The sequence below is a fragment of the Rhopalosiphum padi genome, chromosome 2 (assembly GCF_020882245.1).
Source record: "Rhopalosiphum padi isolate XX-2018 chromosome 2, ASM2088224v1, whole genome shotgun sequence".
NCBI lineage: Eukaryota > Metazoa > Arthropoda > Insecta > Hemiptera > Aphididae > Rhopalosiphum > Rhopalosiphum padi.
In genome coordinates, this window is record NC_083598.1 from 32266063 (window position 1) to 32286713 (window position 20651).

At 24.2% G+C, this 20651-nt stretch overlaps 1 protein-coding gene across 5 annotated transcripts in view; it reads right to left on the reverse strand.

The window, feature by feature from the left end:
• The window catches only part of LOC132921822 (cAMP-specific 3',5'-cyclic phosphodiesterase), a 622929-nt gene that overhangs the window by 229548 nt on the left and 372730 nt on the right, over positions 1–20651 (reverse strand). The window contains exon 1 of one of the 5 annotated variants that reach the window (XM_060985041.1): positions 7131–7658. The exons of the other annotated variants lie outside the window; for them this stretch is intronic. Within the exon in view, the coding sequence (XP_060841024.1) occupies positions 7131–7408 (278 nt within the window). The 5' untranslated portion in view covers positions 7409–7658. Of the gene's footprint in view, positions 1–7130; positions 7659–20651 lie in introns of those variants that run through there. 5 annotated transcript variants of the gene reach the window in all.

The following is a 20651-nucleotide window of genomic DNA, read 5'->3' on the forward strand; positions in this document are numbered from 1 at the left end:
GTAAGCCTTTACACAATAATAATTATCAAAGTAAGTATTTACTTAATGTCGTTATTAATGATACAAAATATTGCAGCGAATTTTTAATATTAGTATTGACGACCGATAAATGCTATAGAATAATAAATTTGAGCTTTAAATACTATGTAACTAAATAGTAAATCTGTTAATTATATAAATAATTGTATTGCTTATAATTATTGACTCTGGTATTATTTTAAAAATTCAATAAAGTCGATTCTATAACTATATGAATATAAAAATTGATACAAATTACATTTATTATCCACTTAAAAATAATATATTATTTTAATAGAAAAAGTTGTTTTTTTTTATTTATCTGTACCTAACTTTCAAATAAATTTTAAATGTAATTATTCATAAACCAATCGAACTTAAATTACTTAAATTAATTAATTAATTACTCATTCGAAAAGTTAAGACAGCATAAATGTTTTATGTTATAAATTTATTGTTTGATAAGTAAATCGTATGATATATTTATTATTAAAAAATTGAAAAATTTGAGACCTTGTCTAATCTAAGTCTAAAAGTAAACACTGTTGCTAACATGTGTTTTTGTCAATAGAAATGAATGAGTAATGAATTAAACTTATAAATATGATTTTTATAACGTTAACATATTTTATCTTTTTCTATTTGTTAATTACTATATTTTGATAAATATACATATATAATATTATATCATTAGGTTTATTAATTTTTCTCTTATTCAAAAATATATACGTTGAATATACGTGTTTAGGTACAGCTAATTTCTGTGAATATAATATTTAAATTAAACCTGATTATTGTGTGTTTTTTTTTTATTCTACTGATATTATAAATACCTTCATGTTAATAGATTGTTTTAAACAAAAAAATCTTTCATTATTGAAAGTTAATATTTAAATTGTCAAAATATTTTTGTTTAGATATTAAAATCTTAATCTTTAGTTAGCAAAGTTAGTTCCATTTCAACAAATTAATAAATACCATATAATGTTAGATACTTTTTTTCGAGTATTCATAAGACTTTTTTACTTCACTTAATGTTACAAATACATATACAAATGTAATAGCGTTAAGTATAAAATGGTTAGTGAGGGAATTACCTTCACAGGTGTATGAAAAAACAATTGGAAAGAAAATAGTGTTATGCAGACAGCGTTACACTTATTTGTACCGTTATCCATGGTTTTATAGGTATACAATTAATAGTATACTGTCTGTATACCTACACTTTTCTTGCATGAACATGTACATATTATATACTTTAAAAAAAAAAATGAAGAATTCACCTGTAGAAACAAACACAATATTATGTTTGTCAATATGTTTAATGAAAACTTGGTAGCAATAAGTGTACTTTTCTAATCGCATAATATTAAACATAATTGTATATCAATTGTTAATTTTTTATTTAAAAATTTAGATTTAACAAAATAATACTCGTTTGCAAGTTTGAATATGATATTATATTATTATTTGATAAATTATGAGTGATGACATTATATATAATAGTTATAATAGTGAAATAGATATATAGAAAAAAGAAATATAACTAAAATAGTTGGCTAAATTGTAAATAGTACAAAATTAAGGGATAAAATAACAACAAAATAGGTGTAAGTCTGAAATAATAATATGATACCAATTAAATATTTCTAATAATTATTATTAAATTAAAGATTTATTGTTGAATTGTTTATCTAAGTTTATTAATTTTAGATATATTATTGTTGAGCTCTTACAAATATCTGTTCGATGTAAACAATGTAGTATGACAATTTATTTGAAATACTTATATTCTCTACATTCTATAAGTTCTGAAATACTATAAATGTTATAACACTTTCGATATTTGTTTGAAATTAAAATCTACCGTATTCCTTTTATATTTATATTCATAAATCATCTAGGTAGATTTAGGTTTTTAAATCATTCAGTACACATTTTGATTGTTTTTATACAAAATAATTGTGTTTATCATTTTGATTGTATTATAATATAAAAACAGATTACCTAAACCTACATGATGGAAATGTCTACAAAATATTTTTCATAACTTGACATAAAAATAAGATACAAGTAATTCAGAGCTTGTTATATATATAAACACAGGTAGGGGACCTATAATCATTAACAATAACATCATAAATAAATAATGATGCATGCAACAAGTAAGGTATTATAGGAATAACTATTTTTCATATAATACTATTATCGCATTTTTATAATTTTTATAATAAATTAATTTATAATGTAAATGTATTTACATAAATTTTAAATACTCAAATTTCAAAAATTTAATTTAAGTAACAACTTAAATAATATAATATTTACTATATGAAATGTATAAAATTGAAATACTCACTAAACAGTGTTAATGATATATACTCGTATTATTAACAATTGACAACCATTATTAATTACCTTATCATATGAGCGAAACTTACCTGAAACAGAATAAATACTAAATAAATAAAAATAATAAAACACATATTTTATTAAATTAAATACATATACATATATATAAATCTAATATTATATTTTATATAATCGATATTTTAATATATTGTTATATTTTATTGCTATTTTGGTAATATTATTATTTAGTATAAACGAATACTAATGTGTAAAGATAATATTTTTCTTATCGTTATACATTTCTAAGTTTATAAATTCAAATGATAATATATGAAGTATATTTAATTCGAAATGACTTAATATTTACATTAAATTTATGTATACAGTAATAACATATAATAATATTGTAAATTAAAAAAATTCATTGTTAGATAAATGTGAATTGGATGTTTGTAAAATTTATAAATATTAATTATCAGCTACACATTTTGAGTAATAACTACTAATTTTTGAGTAATTATTAAGTAACACAGACACATAATCTTTTTAATTACAAGTGTAAAATACTTACAATTATAAATTATTGTATATTATTATAAGCTTTATGTTAATATAAACAAATATGTATTATTATTAACCATAGCTCATAAATTAAACTTTTATATATTATGATAATAATATATTTAAATTATGAGGAATAACAGTTATTTACATTTTTCAATGATATTTCCTTTACTCATCCCATAAAAATATCATTAATTATATAATTATCGATCGACATTCGACACTCAGCAGTATTTTATTTTTTGCGGCTGTGTCTTAAATGTCTAAATCGAGTAAAATATGGTTTTTCTATCGACTTTAACGTCCAACTAAAACTTGTCTACTACAATGTACAGTAAAAGATCTACTTTATATATATATAAATATACCATGGACTAAAGTCTATATATTTCAATATAATTAATAAAAATCTATGACATAAAAATATATAGAAGTTAATTTTTTTTTTAATTTTCACTTATAAAAAAAACATTTTTTAAGCATATTATCATCTTAGATAAATCAACATTCATAAATTAATAAAATCGTATATTATATAATATTATACAAAATATGTTATATTTATATTTTATATAAATATAAATTGTGTGGCGACCAACTTAATAAAAGGAAATAAGTTAAAATATTTATTGTTCGGAAAACGAAAAAAAGAGTCTAATTTCGGTATTGAATGTAAATATTTTATTAATTAAGATTAGAAAAATTAACAAAATATTATTAAAATATTTTTATTCCGATAAAATTCTAAACGATATCATATTACAACCGAAAAATAATTTATTTGACTTCTACATTTTTTCCAGTACACTTACTGCGCAGTTTGTAACTAGTAAAATAACTGTCAGTAATATTTTTTATTGCCAATATACAATTACCATAACGAGTAATACATTATTTAGAGAACTATATTTGAAAATATTTATCATATTTACACTAGAGGAAATAGTTACAAATATATACATATAATATGATACTATTATACGTATGTGTCGACTACGTGTGCCTTGAGTGAGCTATGCCAAAACTAAACATATATTATATATTTTAACATAGCACATTTTTTTTAGTGTTTATCTTATTTCAATGTTGACAAGGAATAGGTAACCAAAATCAATGAGTTTTGAGAAAATCACAAATGCTACTAAAAGACAAAACATACTAACAAAACAAAATTAAGCATAGGAACTGCTGCAAATATAATTTTATGTGGGTTTTTAGTTTACATTATATGTTACAAGTATAATTATAAATGGACGTTTTGAAAATAGATTATTGTAAAGTTTTAAGCAAGTTGTAACACTAGAGGAAAAATAAAAAATAAATAAAATTGTAATACTATTTAAAACAAAATATTCAGGAAATCATAAAATTGAACTTAGAATACAAACTTTTCAAATCACAAATCATTTTACGAATACCTTGTACAATAATAATGTATTGGCCTTTTTAAATTCTGGAAAAAGCGAAAAATACGTATTTTTGTTCAACAAAGATGTATTTATTTTTAAAGTATTTTTTTAACACATTTTCCGGACAAAATATATACTTAATATTATTTATTTGCAGCGTGTATTACCCAATAAATAGTCAATAGTCCAAAGAAATCATTTTTATTTTTTTTTTTTACAGCAGTTTTGTTACGAATTACACAATTTGTTTTACTGATAATACTTTAAAAAATGTTTACAACATTTTATAAAATATTTATGATTGATTTTAAAGATATTCAAATTAGTCATCCATCTAAAATCATCAATAATTAAATCTTTTTATGAACATTTTTTTTAAAATAATGTTAGTACAATTTTATTTAACATTTATATTCTACCTCTATCATCATATATTTATTAAATATTTGTAAATTGTGCACCAATAATATTTAAGCATTAACTTTTAAATAAATACCATTATACGAGTACTTGTCGACTTAGTATGCCTATTTAATAATTGCTAAAAATAAAACTATTAACAAGCTATTTAGGTTTAAACAAATTTTTCTTATGATTTTAAATTAATAAAAAATGATACACGATATAAATCGTTGAGACAAATTTATGCCTAACACATAATTTTCCAATCGTATGCAACTGTATTTAATAATTGCGACATTTTTTTGCCTCGTAATATTTAGTAATTAATCGGTTTCATATTTAAAATCCAAATAATGTATACAAAAATTAATATCTATTTGGGCAGTATAATACAATATAAAGAATCATAAAATTATGTTTTAATTTATGTTTTAAAAAAAAAAAAAAAAACACTTTATTTTTCGAATCTTACACTTGCATTGGTTTACAATGTTTTTTGAAGTGTTTTTTAAACCATTTAAGCTATACATGTACACATTATTTTCTTATATTTTTCAACATAATTTTATAGCGTCCTTATGAATCACGGTTTCGTGTCTTCCGTAATAATAATATAATGGTGGATAAATTATTTTCTTGTTTAGAAAAATGAAAAACAACAACTCAAGGAGGAAAATTATAGTGTGCTTTAATCTAATTAGTTTTCCTCCACAATTTAGAATGCCACGCCTGAACGTTTTGGTAGGTTATAGAATATAGACAGACAGTCGACAATTATAATCGTAGTGTAATGAATGCAAATATATTTCTTTCATTTTAGCGTTTGACTCGCAAGGAGACATTAACAGTTAAAACGATTAAATAGTATTATAGTACGTTCAATGGCCATACGCGGTTGACTATGCATTTTTTGTTTCATTAAAATATTATCGTTTGATCATTTCAATGCACCAAAATTGCAACTACAGCAGTTCACCAAAATAATGTAATAATAATGATTTCTTTAAATCGATTTTAAATATCGAAAAAAAATCGTTAACATTTTTATAAGAAATAAAAATTGCAATTATTTTCTATAAATATAAAAAATTCTTTGAAGTGGTGTTACTGGACGCCCCCTTCTCTAAATCCACATGTCCTGTTGTTTTCTTACTTTAAGCCTTAAAAATTTACTTATTGTATAAACCATGGTATATTATACTATAATATACCGTGGTATAAACTAAATGTATACAGATTGTAAGTATTAATTTTAAAATAATAATAATAAAAATAAATATTCAAAATTTACATTGAAACTGAAAATAAATTAAAATTGATAAATTATAACGATATTATAATATTACTGTTTTATATATTATTTTTTTTAATCGATATAAAATTTAAAAAAAACATTAATTATTTAAATTTAAAATTCAACAATAGCCAACGGGTAACTCCAGCTCTATAATATAGTTTATCGGTAAGTAATCACTAATTATTACTTATTAAAAATAACAAATTGTTCTTCTTAAACGTCGAAATGGTTGTATAGGTGGAAATCAAAATTAAACTAGTAAGATTTAAATGTGATATTTTAAAAAGAAATATTAAAATATTAAAATTTTAAATTTAAATCACAAAAAAACTTGTATCAATAAACAAAACTTCGATTTTGATTCCAATCCTTGAATATTTGAGTATATTTGACAAAGACAGATTGACAAGACGAATCAAAAACAAATTGCGTGCTAATTAGTGAAAATGTAAGTTCGTATCGTAATTACCTTTATGATGTAAGTTCAGTCCAAAAATGTTTACCGATAATGAACTTGACCCGGTTTAACTTGAGAATTATAAAAAAATAAAGTTCTTACAATAATATCACATCGTAGACAATTAATAGTTAAAATATGATTTAATATAGAAAAAAATCATTTTATTAACGTATTCAAGTTTCAAGACGACTAGGTTTTTACATAGGTAAGCATCACAAATTATTATCGTCGATTTAATAAGTTTTGAAGGATAATCAAAATCACCTACTCGCGGTGTCCTTTTGGGCAACGCTTAACAAACAAACGATTCTCAAAATTCTTATAAGTAGTAATATTTAATTCCACGTGAGAAGATCATAAATACGTGGAAGCCCTTTTGGTACTGTCACAGCCGAGATTATACACATCGGTAATTTTTATGTAGAAAATATCGGGGCCGAGTTTACAATCACCGATAAATTATTGGCTACCATGTATATAGGTGCGGGCGTCACACGCTTTTCGCTCGCAGAACCTAACGAACCTGACGGAAATCACGATATTCCGACATACGATCGCTAATTTAAAAAGGGGAAGTTTTCCCGGTCTGACAGCAGAGTCAAACAGATAGGGGAAGCGGGATGCTTACCCGCATATCCAAGAGTGTCTACGCCGAGGCGCGGCGCCGACCACGCCAGGCGACAGCAGCACCACCGTCCCGCCGCAACCACCTCCGCCACCGCCGTGGCCACCAGCCCCGTCCCTGCTGTTGTACGTCGCGCGCTGCTTGGTCGCCGCCACCGGCTGCAGCGACATTTCGGCCGCCGGAGCGGTCGGCGGCGGCTGCAGAGGATGGTCATTGACAGCCAAACTCACGCGGACCTCGGGCACTTTCAGCGCACCACCGGCACCGACACCTCCGTTCATTTTGGTCGCGGATCGACACTACCACAGCCGCCGCCGCCGAGGCCGCTACCGACTCTGCGGCCTGTAGCACCATGCACCGCGACGTAAATCGATTTGTTTGCGGAACAACAAAACGACGACGGATTGTATTATTATTATAGCGCGACCAAAGACGACGACGACGGAGAGACTACGAAGAGGTTTGCCGGTCGAGTCGAACGTGGGACCGGTCGCGCGCGATGACGACCGTACGGCGTGCGGAACGTGACTGTGGCGGTGCCGCGCCGCCGCCGGGTCGAGAGCGCGCGCGAAAAGTCTCCGTCGGCGTCCCACTCCGCCGCCGCCGCCGTAGCCGACGACGATGACGGTCATCAGCCGACGACGATGACGACGGAGCCGCCGCCGCGCGTTTGAAACCGTATAGTGTACACATCCGGCCCCCGCCACCCCATAACTGTGTTTTTATTATTATTACATTTTCCTGAGGTTTTTTATTTTTGATGCGACACGTACCGAACTGGCAAACTGGTAGGTGAGGGAAATTTTTTTTCGTCAGTCTCGTGCATATATGTGTAACCTAAGTACGTTAGTAAAACTCGGCGTGTAGACTTAACAAAACGCCGTGATTTTACTTTTTTTATGTTTTTGTTTGTTTTTTTTTTTTTTTATGTAAAAACCGATCTAGCGGCAATATTACTATAACATAATATACCTTATGTGCGTCTGCAGTACGCCAGAAGTATAATATTAATAGGTATAATGTTCCTTTTTTATATCTTTCAAGTAAAAACATTTGAAAAAATCCAAATCTTAACCTATTTCGTGTAATAAAAAGCTTAAAAAATCGAGCTTTTGTTTGCCACGCCGGACAAAATCATCTTTCAGACAAAAAACAATTTGTCAAAATCCGTTTTACATGGAATACCTCAGAAGTCATGGCTTAGTGTTTTTTTTTCTATGAATAATTCTGGCCGCTTCTGTTCCCCTTAATATTTTTATTATTCTTTCGTTTCATTTATCCGACTAGTGATGACCGACGTCGTCGCCGCCTCGTTCGACCTTGCCACGATCGCACCCGGCGATTTACAAAAAAAAAAACAAACAGTTTTTTTTTTGCTCTTATGCTGCCACATCGTATTTATGGAGGGGCAATCACGACGGTAAAGCGGGGGAAAACGACCGACCGAATCACAATAATTGTAGGTATAACATTATGTATAATATTGTTATAATATATTATATGGCGGTGCATAAAAAAAGTATTATTCCCTACGTTATCGGAGAACGGTACATATGTAATTGTAGGTATTACTCGGAAGCGGAACAGTGGCCCGTAGCAGACTAGACGATAGATGCTGCAATTTTTATATTTTATACACAAATATCGTTTATCATATTATACAATACGAAATTAATGTGAAGTTATTAATTGTACTTAGGTTAGTTATTTTTCTCCGATGGTGTAATTATGTTATTTTGATTGTTATCACTTATCATAATTGCCATCATCGTCATAATGATGTTTTCTGTTGTATCGTGGTTATATTATTTTGGTCAAAGACAAATTGCGTAGAAAACAAATTGTTATAATATTATTTTATATAATGTAACTAACTAAAAATCAATAGCATAGGTTAGGCATTACCATACACCTAATGGTGTAATAGGTTAGTGATGAAAATATCTTAAAACGAATTTAAATATTTTGAAAATTGTATCTTGTACCTATAGTATATAATATATACTATATAAAAATAAAACTTCTTATGAAGTGACAAAAGGATTGATGTCGCAACGGCCGTATTTTTGATTCCAAAAAATAACAAAAATCATTATTCTTCAAAATTAAAACTTAAAATGTCTATGAAAAAAAGTGTGCATTTATAATTTTAATTTATGGGTTCTATAAAAAAAACTTATTAGGATTCATTAGTTCAATTTTCAAGTCTAAGTTATTTAAATTATAAAATATTTTGTAAATTTTCGTTGTATTAATGAAATTTAAAATTTCAACTATAAAAAACTTTAAAAAAATTGTGACTATGCATTTTCTGTATATTTTAAATGGGTTATAAACAACATATAATGTGAAACCTCTAAATCTATAATACAAAAATTTAACAATGTAATCAATTTCAATTAATGCTTAAAAATAGCATATTTTAGTATATTTTAAAAACTATAAAAATATTATAGATGATTGAGTAGTTGTAAAAAATTGAAGTCTCTACAGTCATCAATACCAACTAGAAAAAACATAATTGAATATGTCAAGTACCGATTTTGGGTAAATAATTTCCATTATTTCAATTATTATTTCGATTACTTTTCAAATTACTAAAGATATTTATCACCAAAGTATCAATATTAAATACATTTTTTTTAATATAAAATACTCCAGGTAAATTTTCCCCGATCTAAAAGGTGTCAACAAACACAAAAATAAAAAATAAACACACGTCATTGTGAAATTTATTTAATTCGTCGCTCTGTTCTAAATTTAAAGTATCAATTGAAAATAAATGACAAGTATTTTTTTTAAATTATTTATACATTAATTTTTCACCATAAAGTGTGTGAAGGTTAAGTGTGTGAATAGTGTAATTTTTAAAATTATTTTGAGTTCCGTTATTTTTTACGGATCATATTAAACATACAGTTAAAAAATACAAAGGTATTATAAAAACGCTTAAAAAATAATATACGAACTTCATTAAAATTCTTTGAATGCTATAATAGCAAATAATCTTTTTTTTTAAACTACCTAAACTACCTTGAGTAGTAAAGTGTATTGATCATTTTGAATATAATATGTGTAGTTGTTTTGGTATGGAAATGTATCCAATATTGAAATATAGGATAGATGTATCACTGAACTGAAGGTAGTAGATTAAACAAAAAAATAAATATCACCATTTTTGTTGAAGTTTAAAAATTTAAATGATAATAATTTTTGTTTTTTAAATTCGAGTTTATCAAAATTTTTGAATAAAACATGTTATATTTGTACCAATAAAATAATTTTCACTCCAGTTGAAATTTAATACATTTTTTGTCAAAACATAAAATACAAAATTTTTAACATTCATTAAATAAAAGCATTACCTAATCTACTAAAAATATTGAACTATCCAGTATCCTAACTTGTACTGTGAAACAATACCACTAGATTTGAATAAGCAAAATAAATATTTCAAATTTTACCATACCTATTTTACTACGAGTTTAATATAATATATTTTTTACCTATATCATTTTCAATTATTTCATAGGATTAAAATTAAAACTAACATTCTTAATTAATAAAAAGTATACTATAAAATAAGCTTCCATAAACCTTTTAGATACGTTAAAAATTAATTTTTCTAAGTAACTTATATTAGGTCATCAAATATTTAATTATATATACTATTAATGTTTAAAATACACACTAGTTATGAGATTTTTAGACATTCTCCATTTAAAACAAACGAATAGAAATATATTATATACATAAAAATAAAAACCTTTTAACGACTAATATGATTTTGCTTTACTTTTCATGAATTTTATACAAAAATTATTATTAAAAACATTTTATTATTCATATTTTATTTAAATTTTTATCGAAGACATAAACATTACTATATAAAATTTATGTATATACTACGCCATACGTATAAAATATATGTATATAATATATATATATATATAATATTAAAAACAATATTATTACAAAAAGTAATATTTTTCATAAAATACAATTATTAAAATTTTATTTTAATTTAACTATTGTGTTTTTTTCTTATGTACATTAAAAAAAGGAGGAATTAGGTTTTACACAATAAACGGTTAAAGTGATGGTGATTCGTCGTTAAATAGGTAGAATACTATGAAGGATGAGTTAAATTTTAATTCAATTAAATTCAAATTATTACATAGGAACGAAAAATATTTTAAGTGAAAATAATATTGTGCCAGCTTCTATTTTTAAGCTTATATATATATATTTTTTTAATTTATTTATTTAATTTTTAATTTTTTCAACTTAGACATTTTTTATCAATATAAATTAAAAAAGAAATAAGCTAAAACATTAAGACTTATTAAGTTAAATATATACATGTATATTGTATGCTATATTATATTGAAAATTTCAATTATTTTTTTGAATTACTTACATTAAAAGAAAAATCAATGCAAAAACTAGTATTGCTTAAATAGTTAAATAGTACAAATATGTTTAGTAATTCTAATTAATTATTGTGGGACATTTTGTTTTACTCAAGTACAGTTAACTCAATACAATGTAATACATCACTCTTCTCTGAACATCAAATAGGACAATCTAATTTGAATCAATATTTTACTGATCATTTAATTTAAAACAAATATGTCCTTCAAATTACGTTAAATAATTATGGATGCATTAATTATATTATTAAGATTACTATGTGAATGACTAATAAATAATAATAATAATTATAATTGAATTTTGCTTATAAAAATACATATTATAATATAACCAGATTAACCATATTATTATTATGATATGTATCATATTTGCTTAAATTTTTAACGGCAGTTAAATTTGTACTAAATATTTATTTGACTTGTGACTAATGAACAAAGTCTGTATCATCTTAAATATATACATTAAGCAATTTAAATTAATATTTAATAATTTTTTTATTACATAAGCAATCACTAAGAAAAATACATATTTCAACATAATTAAAGGACGTATACTATAGTTAAATTACTTACAATAAAATAAATTATTAAACTGAAGGGAGCCCAAACCTCGGATAACAAAGATAATACTTTAAGTACTCGGAATATAAATAAATCATATCTGTTGACCCTTTGTAAGTTTACAAACTTTTTACATAAACATTGCAAACAATGAATACTGAAATAGCCTTGTATTCCATAACTGATCACGAAGACTTGGATTTCAATTTTAAATTCGTGCCAAAAATCGGTTCGTCTAAAAACAAATTGTCATAATATTTTATATTCTTATCGTAATTACAAATGTTAATATAACCATCTCACACTATCAGTCAACTATCATGTCACTGTTTATGTTAAGTAATACGTGTTAAACGTTAGAAAATAGACCAACGACCTCGTTCAACAATGATACATTAATGAAACTGTAATTAATCTTTAGTATTATCATTAAATATAAAAGGTAATTACGATTTATGTTTTCATGCTGTATCGGTAAATCATGTTATTTAAATAGAATATTAAATATAAAATTCAAACTGATATGTTGTTGTTAATTCATTTTTAAATTTACTTAATGATAATATACATTTTTACGGATATGTTAGATATAATGAACAATATGTTTAAAAAATATATATTAATTTACTATTTTGTTTAAGCTTTGAAGATTATGATTAGTTAATTAAATTAATTTTTTTTTTCATTAATATATCTTTTATAACTAAACTATTTTATTTATTATCTGTTTTCATATTTTATTAATCTAAGTATAAAAAATGTAATATATGTGTTAAGAAATTAAAAATATGATGTGTTATAATATATTACACTATAATTATTAAGTGTATAGATGTAAAATTATTTATCAAAATGATAATATTAGTGAACTTTAAAATAATTCATACTATTTGTTAAGAGTTAAGTGCAAAGTATTTTTCTAGTAAATACTGGATACTATGTCATTGTTAAAATATTATTTTTATTAAATAGGTTAAATTTTGTATCAAAAATAGTGATTAGATTGCATAATGATTCTATTTCACATATTCTTAATACAGATAATGATAGTATTATTGTTAATTTATATTATTGATGATTTTCTTACACATAAAATTGTTATTAAAACCATATATTGTAAGTAAAACAAAAAAAAATAAATAACCTTAAAATCTTTATACATTTGACAAAATATTATTGCCCTTAGACTTCTCTCGTGATTCTAAGCAAATAAACTTAAATCAAGATTATTATAAAATGTGTATATTTAAAGGAAGTTGCTCAATATGTAGGTACGTTATAAAAACGTTGTGGGTGTTATTGTACGTAGGTTTTACAAATAACTCGAAGAAACGTTTCGACGAAATACAATAAATAAAAAATAAAACACATCACTCTAATCGATTAGTCCAAATTGGAAATGTTTGTTTTTTATCGTTTTTGGAAATGTGGTTATATTATTTAAGTGTAATATTATGCGGTAAAAATAATTTATAAGTTTTTTCTAAACAACATTTTTCGTACGCATAACCACAAAACTATAATATAATTCACAATAAATCTGTAGTGAAATACTATGAATATGTCATCAAGTTTGTAAATACAGCTATTACTTGTTTTAAATTTAGTTAAATCCATTTTCTAACAAAATTAAGTCATACAACTGTATATTATAGTATAAGAAGTTCTATAGACGAAAACCAATCCAAATTCAAATTGTAGAATACAATATTATACGATACAAATGATCAACATATTTTTATTCATTATCAATAACGTCGTTTGACTACCTATATTGTTAAAGTACTTATATATTGTGTGCATTGGATATAAATATCGTATTTAATCTAACGCAGTATACATTTTTATATATTGTATTCAATATCTAACATTTATGAGTAGTATCATAGGTATATAGATATTTTTAATAACATTTTTATTTATTTTTTTTGGTTTACGATTATGCCAATCCCAGTGTTCATTCATTTAGACACATGTATAAAAAACAAAATAAAACAATTATATTGAAATACTTTTGATGATTCGAAAATTGGATTTCATTAGCTGAAAAATCGTTTTATGTTATAATTATATAACTAAATGTATTTTCCAAAATTATTTTTTTATAGTAATTTAATTAAAAATAAAATAAAATATGGCCATAAAGTCGAAGACCCTTGCAGCTGCTGTAGTCACGTTTACACCCATCGGGTTACGTGAGGTGTATGGTAGTCACAATATAGTTTACAGCATTGACGCATTTAACTCGAAAATGCACTCGAGAAGCATTGTTGCCACTTCATGTGACCAGAATTACAAATCTGATGATTTAGAAAAGTTATTTATCTATTTTTTTAATTATAATATTTCTATTACTCGAAAAAAATATCAATGCACTAATGCAATACCGTTGTATACATTATGGCGTGTCATATAAATTGGCCATAAAACCAACTTACAACAAATATTTTTTATGATAGCGGTCGTCTTGACATAAAATATGCAAAGGTAAGAACAAAAATAATAACTAACCAATATAAACGCTTAAATGATATTATATTGTATATAGACATATAGATAATAAACTTTTCGACAAATACCTATAAACAATGTTTTCATTTTTCACTGTATTTATTTACTTCGAAATACTTTTTATCACTTTATATAAATATAATTTTATAATAATAATATATATTTATATAAATGTACGACGTAGGAATATAAATAAATTCTATAACGTTTGATGTATTATTGAATAGGCATTGAAAAAGAATATGTGTGGTGAAAACTATGATGGTGCGATAAACAACGTAAGTATAATCGTCTTTTAATTTTTATCGATTTGGTCAATGGAATGCCGTGCATCTAATTTGTGAAATCATTAAAACAAGGCGTTCGTCTAACAAATATCAAAAATTCTTTTCTTGTTTTATTGAATCAACTGCTGACTTGTTATAAATTATGACTTGTCTATTATATTGTAAAAATACTATAAAGTTTACTATTTTACTATGACTGATAAAATTCAATATTAGCAATCGTTAAAAATAATAAAACAATTATAATTCATTCGTACTTCAACTATCCATTTATTAGAAACCCAACCATTATTATTATTATTATTATTATTATCTAGTTATATTATATTTTCATATGATTATAAACATGCGTATATTATGTGTATCAGTAGCCCAAGTACAAAATTAAGATTATTTATTTTGTATTTGTACGTGACCATTGATGTGGATAAAAATAATTAATCTGTACCTATAAGAAATTAAAATATTGATAACTTATATTTTATTAGAAATAACATAGGTTTATGAAAAATATAAATATAACATTTTCATCATGTATATGAAACAATCAATACAGAAATGTATTTAAATATTGTAAATTAAGTTTTCATAGTATTTATTATAATAAATAGTATATAGTTTATGAATGCAGTTAACTTTAATTTTATTTATTCGTTTATCGATTTGTAAATGCGTGTTTTTTAATATCAATTGTTAACATTCATGATGAAACATATAATATCTCAATATTTAAGAAGCGTTGTTTATTTTAACTTTAAAATTTGACGTTTGTAAATTCTGATACATTTTCTATTGATTTGGTTTGATTTCTTTGTTATTAAATATGAGCTTTATTGATAACTACATAATTAATGAATTCGACTTTAATTAAAATCACCAATGGAAATATCGTAACATAAAATATAAGATAAAAAAACATTAAAATAAGTAGATAAAATTGGTAGATAATACAAAAATAAATACTCTATATAATTATATGTAATTAATATTATAATACGAATTAGTTATAGTTTCATAAATTGAGAAAATTATAATTATGTTTTTTTATTAATTATTATTCAACATATTATTACTATTATTATTGTGTATTCATGGATTATTCAAAAAAAAAAAAAATTTGATGTTTATTTTAAGTTGTGTTTTATTTTATTCAAAATTAGTGTCTGAAATGGTGTGTTTGAATATTTGAAATACAAAACATAAAAATACATTAAACCAAATTGACATACTATTTTATTAAAATACTTAAATATTTTAATTTTATAAAATAAAAACCCATTAAATAATGTTTATAAATAATACTATATATTTATATTTTTTAGGTATAATATTAGAAGTATGGTATTTTAATGTTTCAGAACAAGTTTAATAACAAGGAATTTTTACAGATTCATAAGATCTAAACGAAATTTTTCTAAAATTTTGGTTAAAAATAATTCAAAAATGAATGTGACAGCATTAGTTATAATTTATGTTTACGTGTATTATGAGAGTGTGAAAATTACCGATTCACTTAGATATTATGTAAAGATGACATCAGAGAACATTTTGTAGGTCTTTTATGATTTATTAGTTATTTTCGTTAAATTTAGCTCATTATATTAAACCCACTCAATGACTTAATGTTGACATTATATATACATAAACAACTATTTGAACCAAAAATAGTTTATACAAATTTTACCTACATTCTTTGTTAAGTATTTCTCATTACATAGAATTGTATTAAATTATAATTATCACTTATATATTGTATTTTACAATATTTATTATTGATGTATATAAAATCAATAATATGAGTAACTAAATATTTTCATATTTTGTGCAAAGTGTGTATATTTAAAGTCTTTAGTTAAAATAAATAATATATATAATTACTATTATGTTAAAGAATATTGCTTTATTGAAAAAAATATATTTGTGAACTTTTTTTTATAGTTTATCAGTTTCTATAATTTTTAATAATATGTAATTAATAGAACTCGCCATAAATCAATTATTATAATAAAATAATAAATATTAGCACAATATGTAACCAACAATAAAAATTAATTTCGTCTTGCTTCACGCGAATATGGTGGTTACGTACAAAAATTAAAACAAAGTAACTACTTTAAAATCAATTTTAATTTTACATGTACTTATGTGAAATAATAATAACCTAACGTTGATATTTACAAATATTAGAATAAAAATATATAGGTATAAATCATACCACATCGTTTCCACTTAAAATGTATCAGTAACGTATAATATAATGTAAACCTTGTTATTTTATTAAGGTATAATAAAATGTTGAATTATATTGAAAAATTTTCAGATTATTTTTGAAACATAATAAAATATTATTCACTAGTTATACAAGACTTTTACAGTAAGATATTTCCTATAAACTTACGAAAATTTAAAAAAAAATTGACCAAGGACACCTCGCTTGAATCAAAGGATCAACATTTCTGTCAAGATTGAATTTTAATTTATCAAATAATATTAATATAAACTAATATATTTAAATAGTATTTTATACAGAGAATTCACTAAATATACTCATTTTAGTTTTTCAATAATCTCGGATTTTTGGCTTATAGAGCAAGATTAAGGATGATACTAGAATTAGACCTCGTTGCAAACATGAATGAAGGATTTTTGAACCATTATCTCATAAGTCACTCAAAAAAAGACTAAACATAAAACTAGGAATAAATGCAAATAGTGTGAGTAGGGTAAAAATATATTATCACATAAAAAAGCCAAAAAAGGTAAAGGTTTTTATACTTAAAGCTTCTTTTCACAGACTCTTCGCGAGTGTGCACAATATATTTTATAAAACAAAATTATATAGAAAACACTAGAAAAATCTTTAAATAGTATTTTTCTTTCGAAAACTTAGAATATAGAATATATTATATGTACACAGAGAAAGAAAAAAATAGTGACATATTTTTAGATTTTGTTAAATATTATAATGTGTATTGTGCACTCGTTATAAAAAAAAATTGTCAATATATTATTTAAGTATAAAAACGAAATAACGGCCTATCTAAGTATTTTAATAGGACAGGATGTCAAGATGTGGAATTTTTAAGGGTTATTTGTGACATATTTTATACTGCATTACAACGTAAATATTTAAAATAATATCCGAATTGAGTGTATAATTTAGTTAGTCACACTTAGACTTTAAATTACATAAGAATTATAAAAAAAAATAACGTCACAGAAAATAAAAGTCTGATCTAATGAATATATCACATAAAAATGTACCTATTGTTAATTATTGTTTCATTTAAAGTAGGTATTATAATGTTTTAGTTATTAACTAAATATTTTATTCAGTTTCGCGGGTTATATAAGATATATTATTTTATGAAGCACGAATATATTATTAATAATGAGTAAATAATTTAACTTAAGTCACACGTATAATTTATATTTTTTAGATAGAAGTTTAGAAAACAAAACTTGTTTATTTTTTACTCGCTGTATTCACATAATGGTTTTTTTTTTTTTTTTGGTGGAGACGAAACTATTTGTGATTTCGTTTTAGTCAAAATATATTTAGCACGACTTGCTAATTGATGTCCTTAACATTCAGTGAAATGTTTTTCTTGGATGAGTAAAAAAGACGTAATTAAAGCATACACTGTAAACTATACATAAACTGTGTGTAATAATATGTTTACCGGCGATTTTATTATATGAGCTTATGTAGTCAGTAAACCCATCTAACCATCTTTGTATATAATATATAGGTTGCTTATTTTTACAGCACCCTCGGGGTAACACAAAAACAAAAATATCTATATGGATACACGGTACATGCGCATGTGTATAATAACGTAGACGTAAGCATTTTATCAAAACCAATCCTCGTTTAACGTTCGAAGTACACACAAGAATATAACATATTTATATTTATTATATATCACATTCTATACGAGTAAATATGGTGATCATCCTTTTATGGTGAAAGGCGATATTTTTAATTTTTAAGAACAAAATACATACTGATAATCATAGAAAATCATAAAGTATTGTATGTTTTTAGCCTTTTGAAAAACTAATTTCAAAACAGTATTTACTTACTTTTTATTGCCTAATTAGAATGATCACTGTGCAATATAATAATAATATTTCATTAGTTATTTATCATAATCTCGTAGTTCGTACACTAAAACATGAGTAGGATATTTAAATATTTTGGGTCAAGCGTGTAATAATACATGAAAAATATTACACACAATACCTGCACACAGAATTACAGTTATTATTATTATTATTCGAGTATAAAAAAACCGTTTTAGCTAAGACCAAGCTTTATTTATACGTGCAGTATAATATGGTGGATGATACATTTAATGCAAAGCGGCCATTATATTTTTAAAAAAAAACTATTAACATATTTAAAAACAATTTTTTCATATAATTTTAAGTCGTTAAAAATTAATATTTTTTTAATTTTTTAATGAAAATATGAATTTTAAATGTTTATTCTGAAGCAGAATATTTTATACTTAAATACTTAAATACATATATATATATGTAAACTTAAATTTGGATAAGTAGCTCATGAATTGTAAATATTAAAGTTTAGATTAGCGGGGTGGGGTAGTACGTGAGAATTTCATAAAATGTCGGTCCACTATCGCACTGGTCTATCTATATTTTAAATACTTATACCGGACAAATTACTTGTCGAAAATTTGATTTTGATAGACCAAAATAATCCAATATATTCTGCTTAGAAATATGAAATTAAAATTGTATGTTGTTATTCAGAAAAGCATAACTTAAAAAAAAAAATAATGCTAAAAATAAATTATTTTTTTCTCAAAATGTTGTTAGTAACAACTTAAAATTATATAAAAGAAATATTTCAAAATATTAGTGTTTTCTGAAATAAAAAGTGTCTTACTAATTAAATTAAATGTATCACTATATGAATAAATAGTAACGTTTATTATTATAGTATAATGACCTATGTAAATGTATAACAATTATTATAGTATAGGTAATTTAATCGATATAAATAATATTATCAAGTCATAACATAACAAATTATATTCAATGATCTTGATTTTCACGTTCGATGACCGCCGTTAAGTGCCATTATTGTACATATAAAATACCGGCGTAGTTTAATTAATTAAACACTAACTTTAAACTGTCCTTTTATTGTTATTGTCACGTAAAATATACGATATACCTTTTACTATCAAATATATTCAAATGTTAACTAATTTACTTATTGTATTAATTATGTATACGGATTATAATTATTTTTTATAAATAAAAATAAAAATAAAAATGTAATCATAAAGCATAGTAACCCATGGTTCAATATTTTTTAGTACAGCAGAGAAAATATCAAGTAGCATGCGACGTTATTTCATTATAACATTTGTGTGTATATTATACACTGTATAAGTATCTTGAAAGTTCAATTAATAATGAAGGGTTGTGTCTTAACGCATACACATGTTTTTGATTTTGACACAATATTCTTGTTCAGACCGTTTCATTCGTCAATTCGTCATAGAAACCTAACAGTTACAAATATAATAGGTATTCAGCAGTTATATAAATTAATTGTTATTCGAATGAATCGATTATTTTCTTGACAATTTTTCATAGCTAATAATGGTTACGGTAATATGTGATTCAATTTTTTTTTCAATTTGTATCACTCTAAAAAAAAATCAAAAATATGCTAATATTTAAGGCCTTACCAA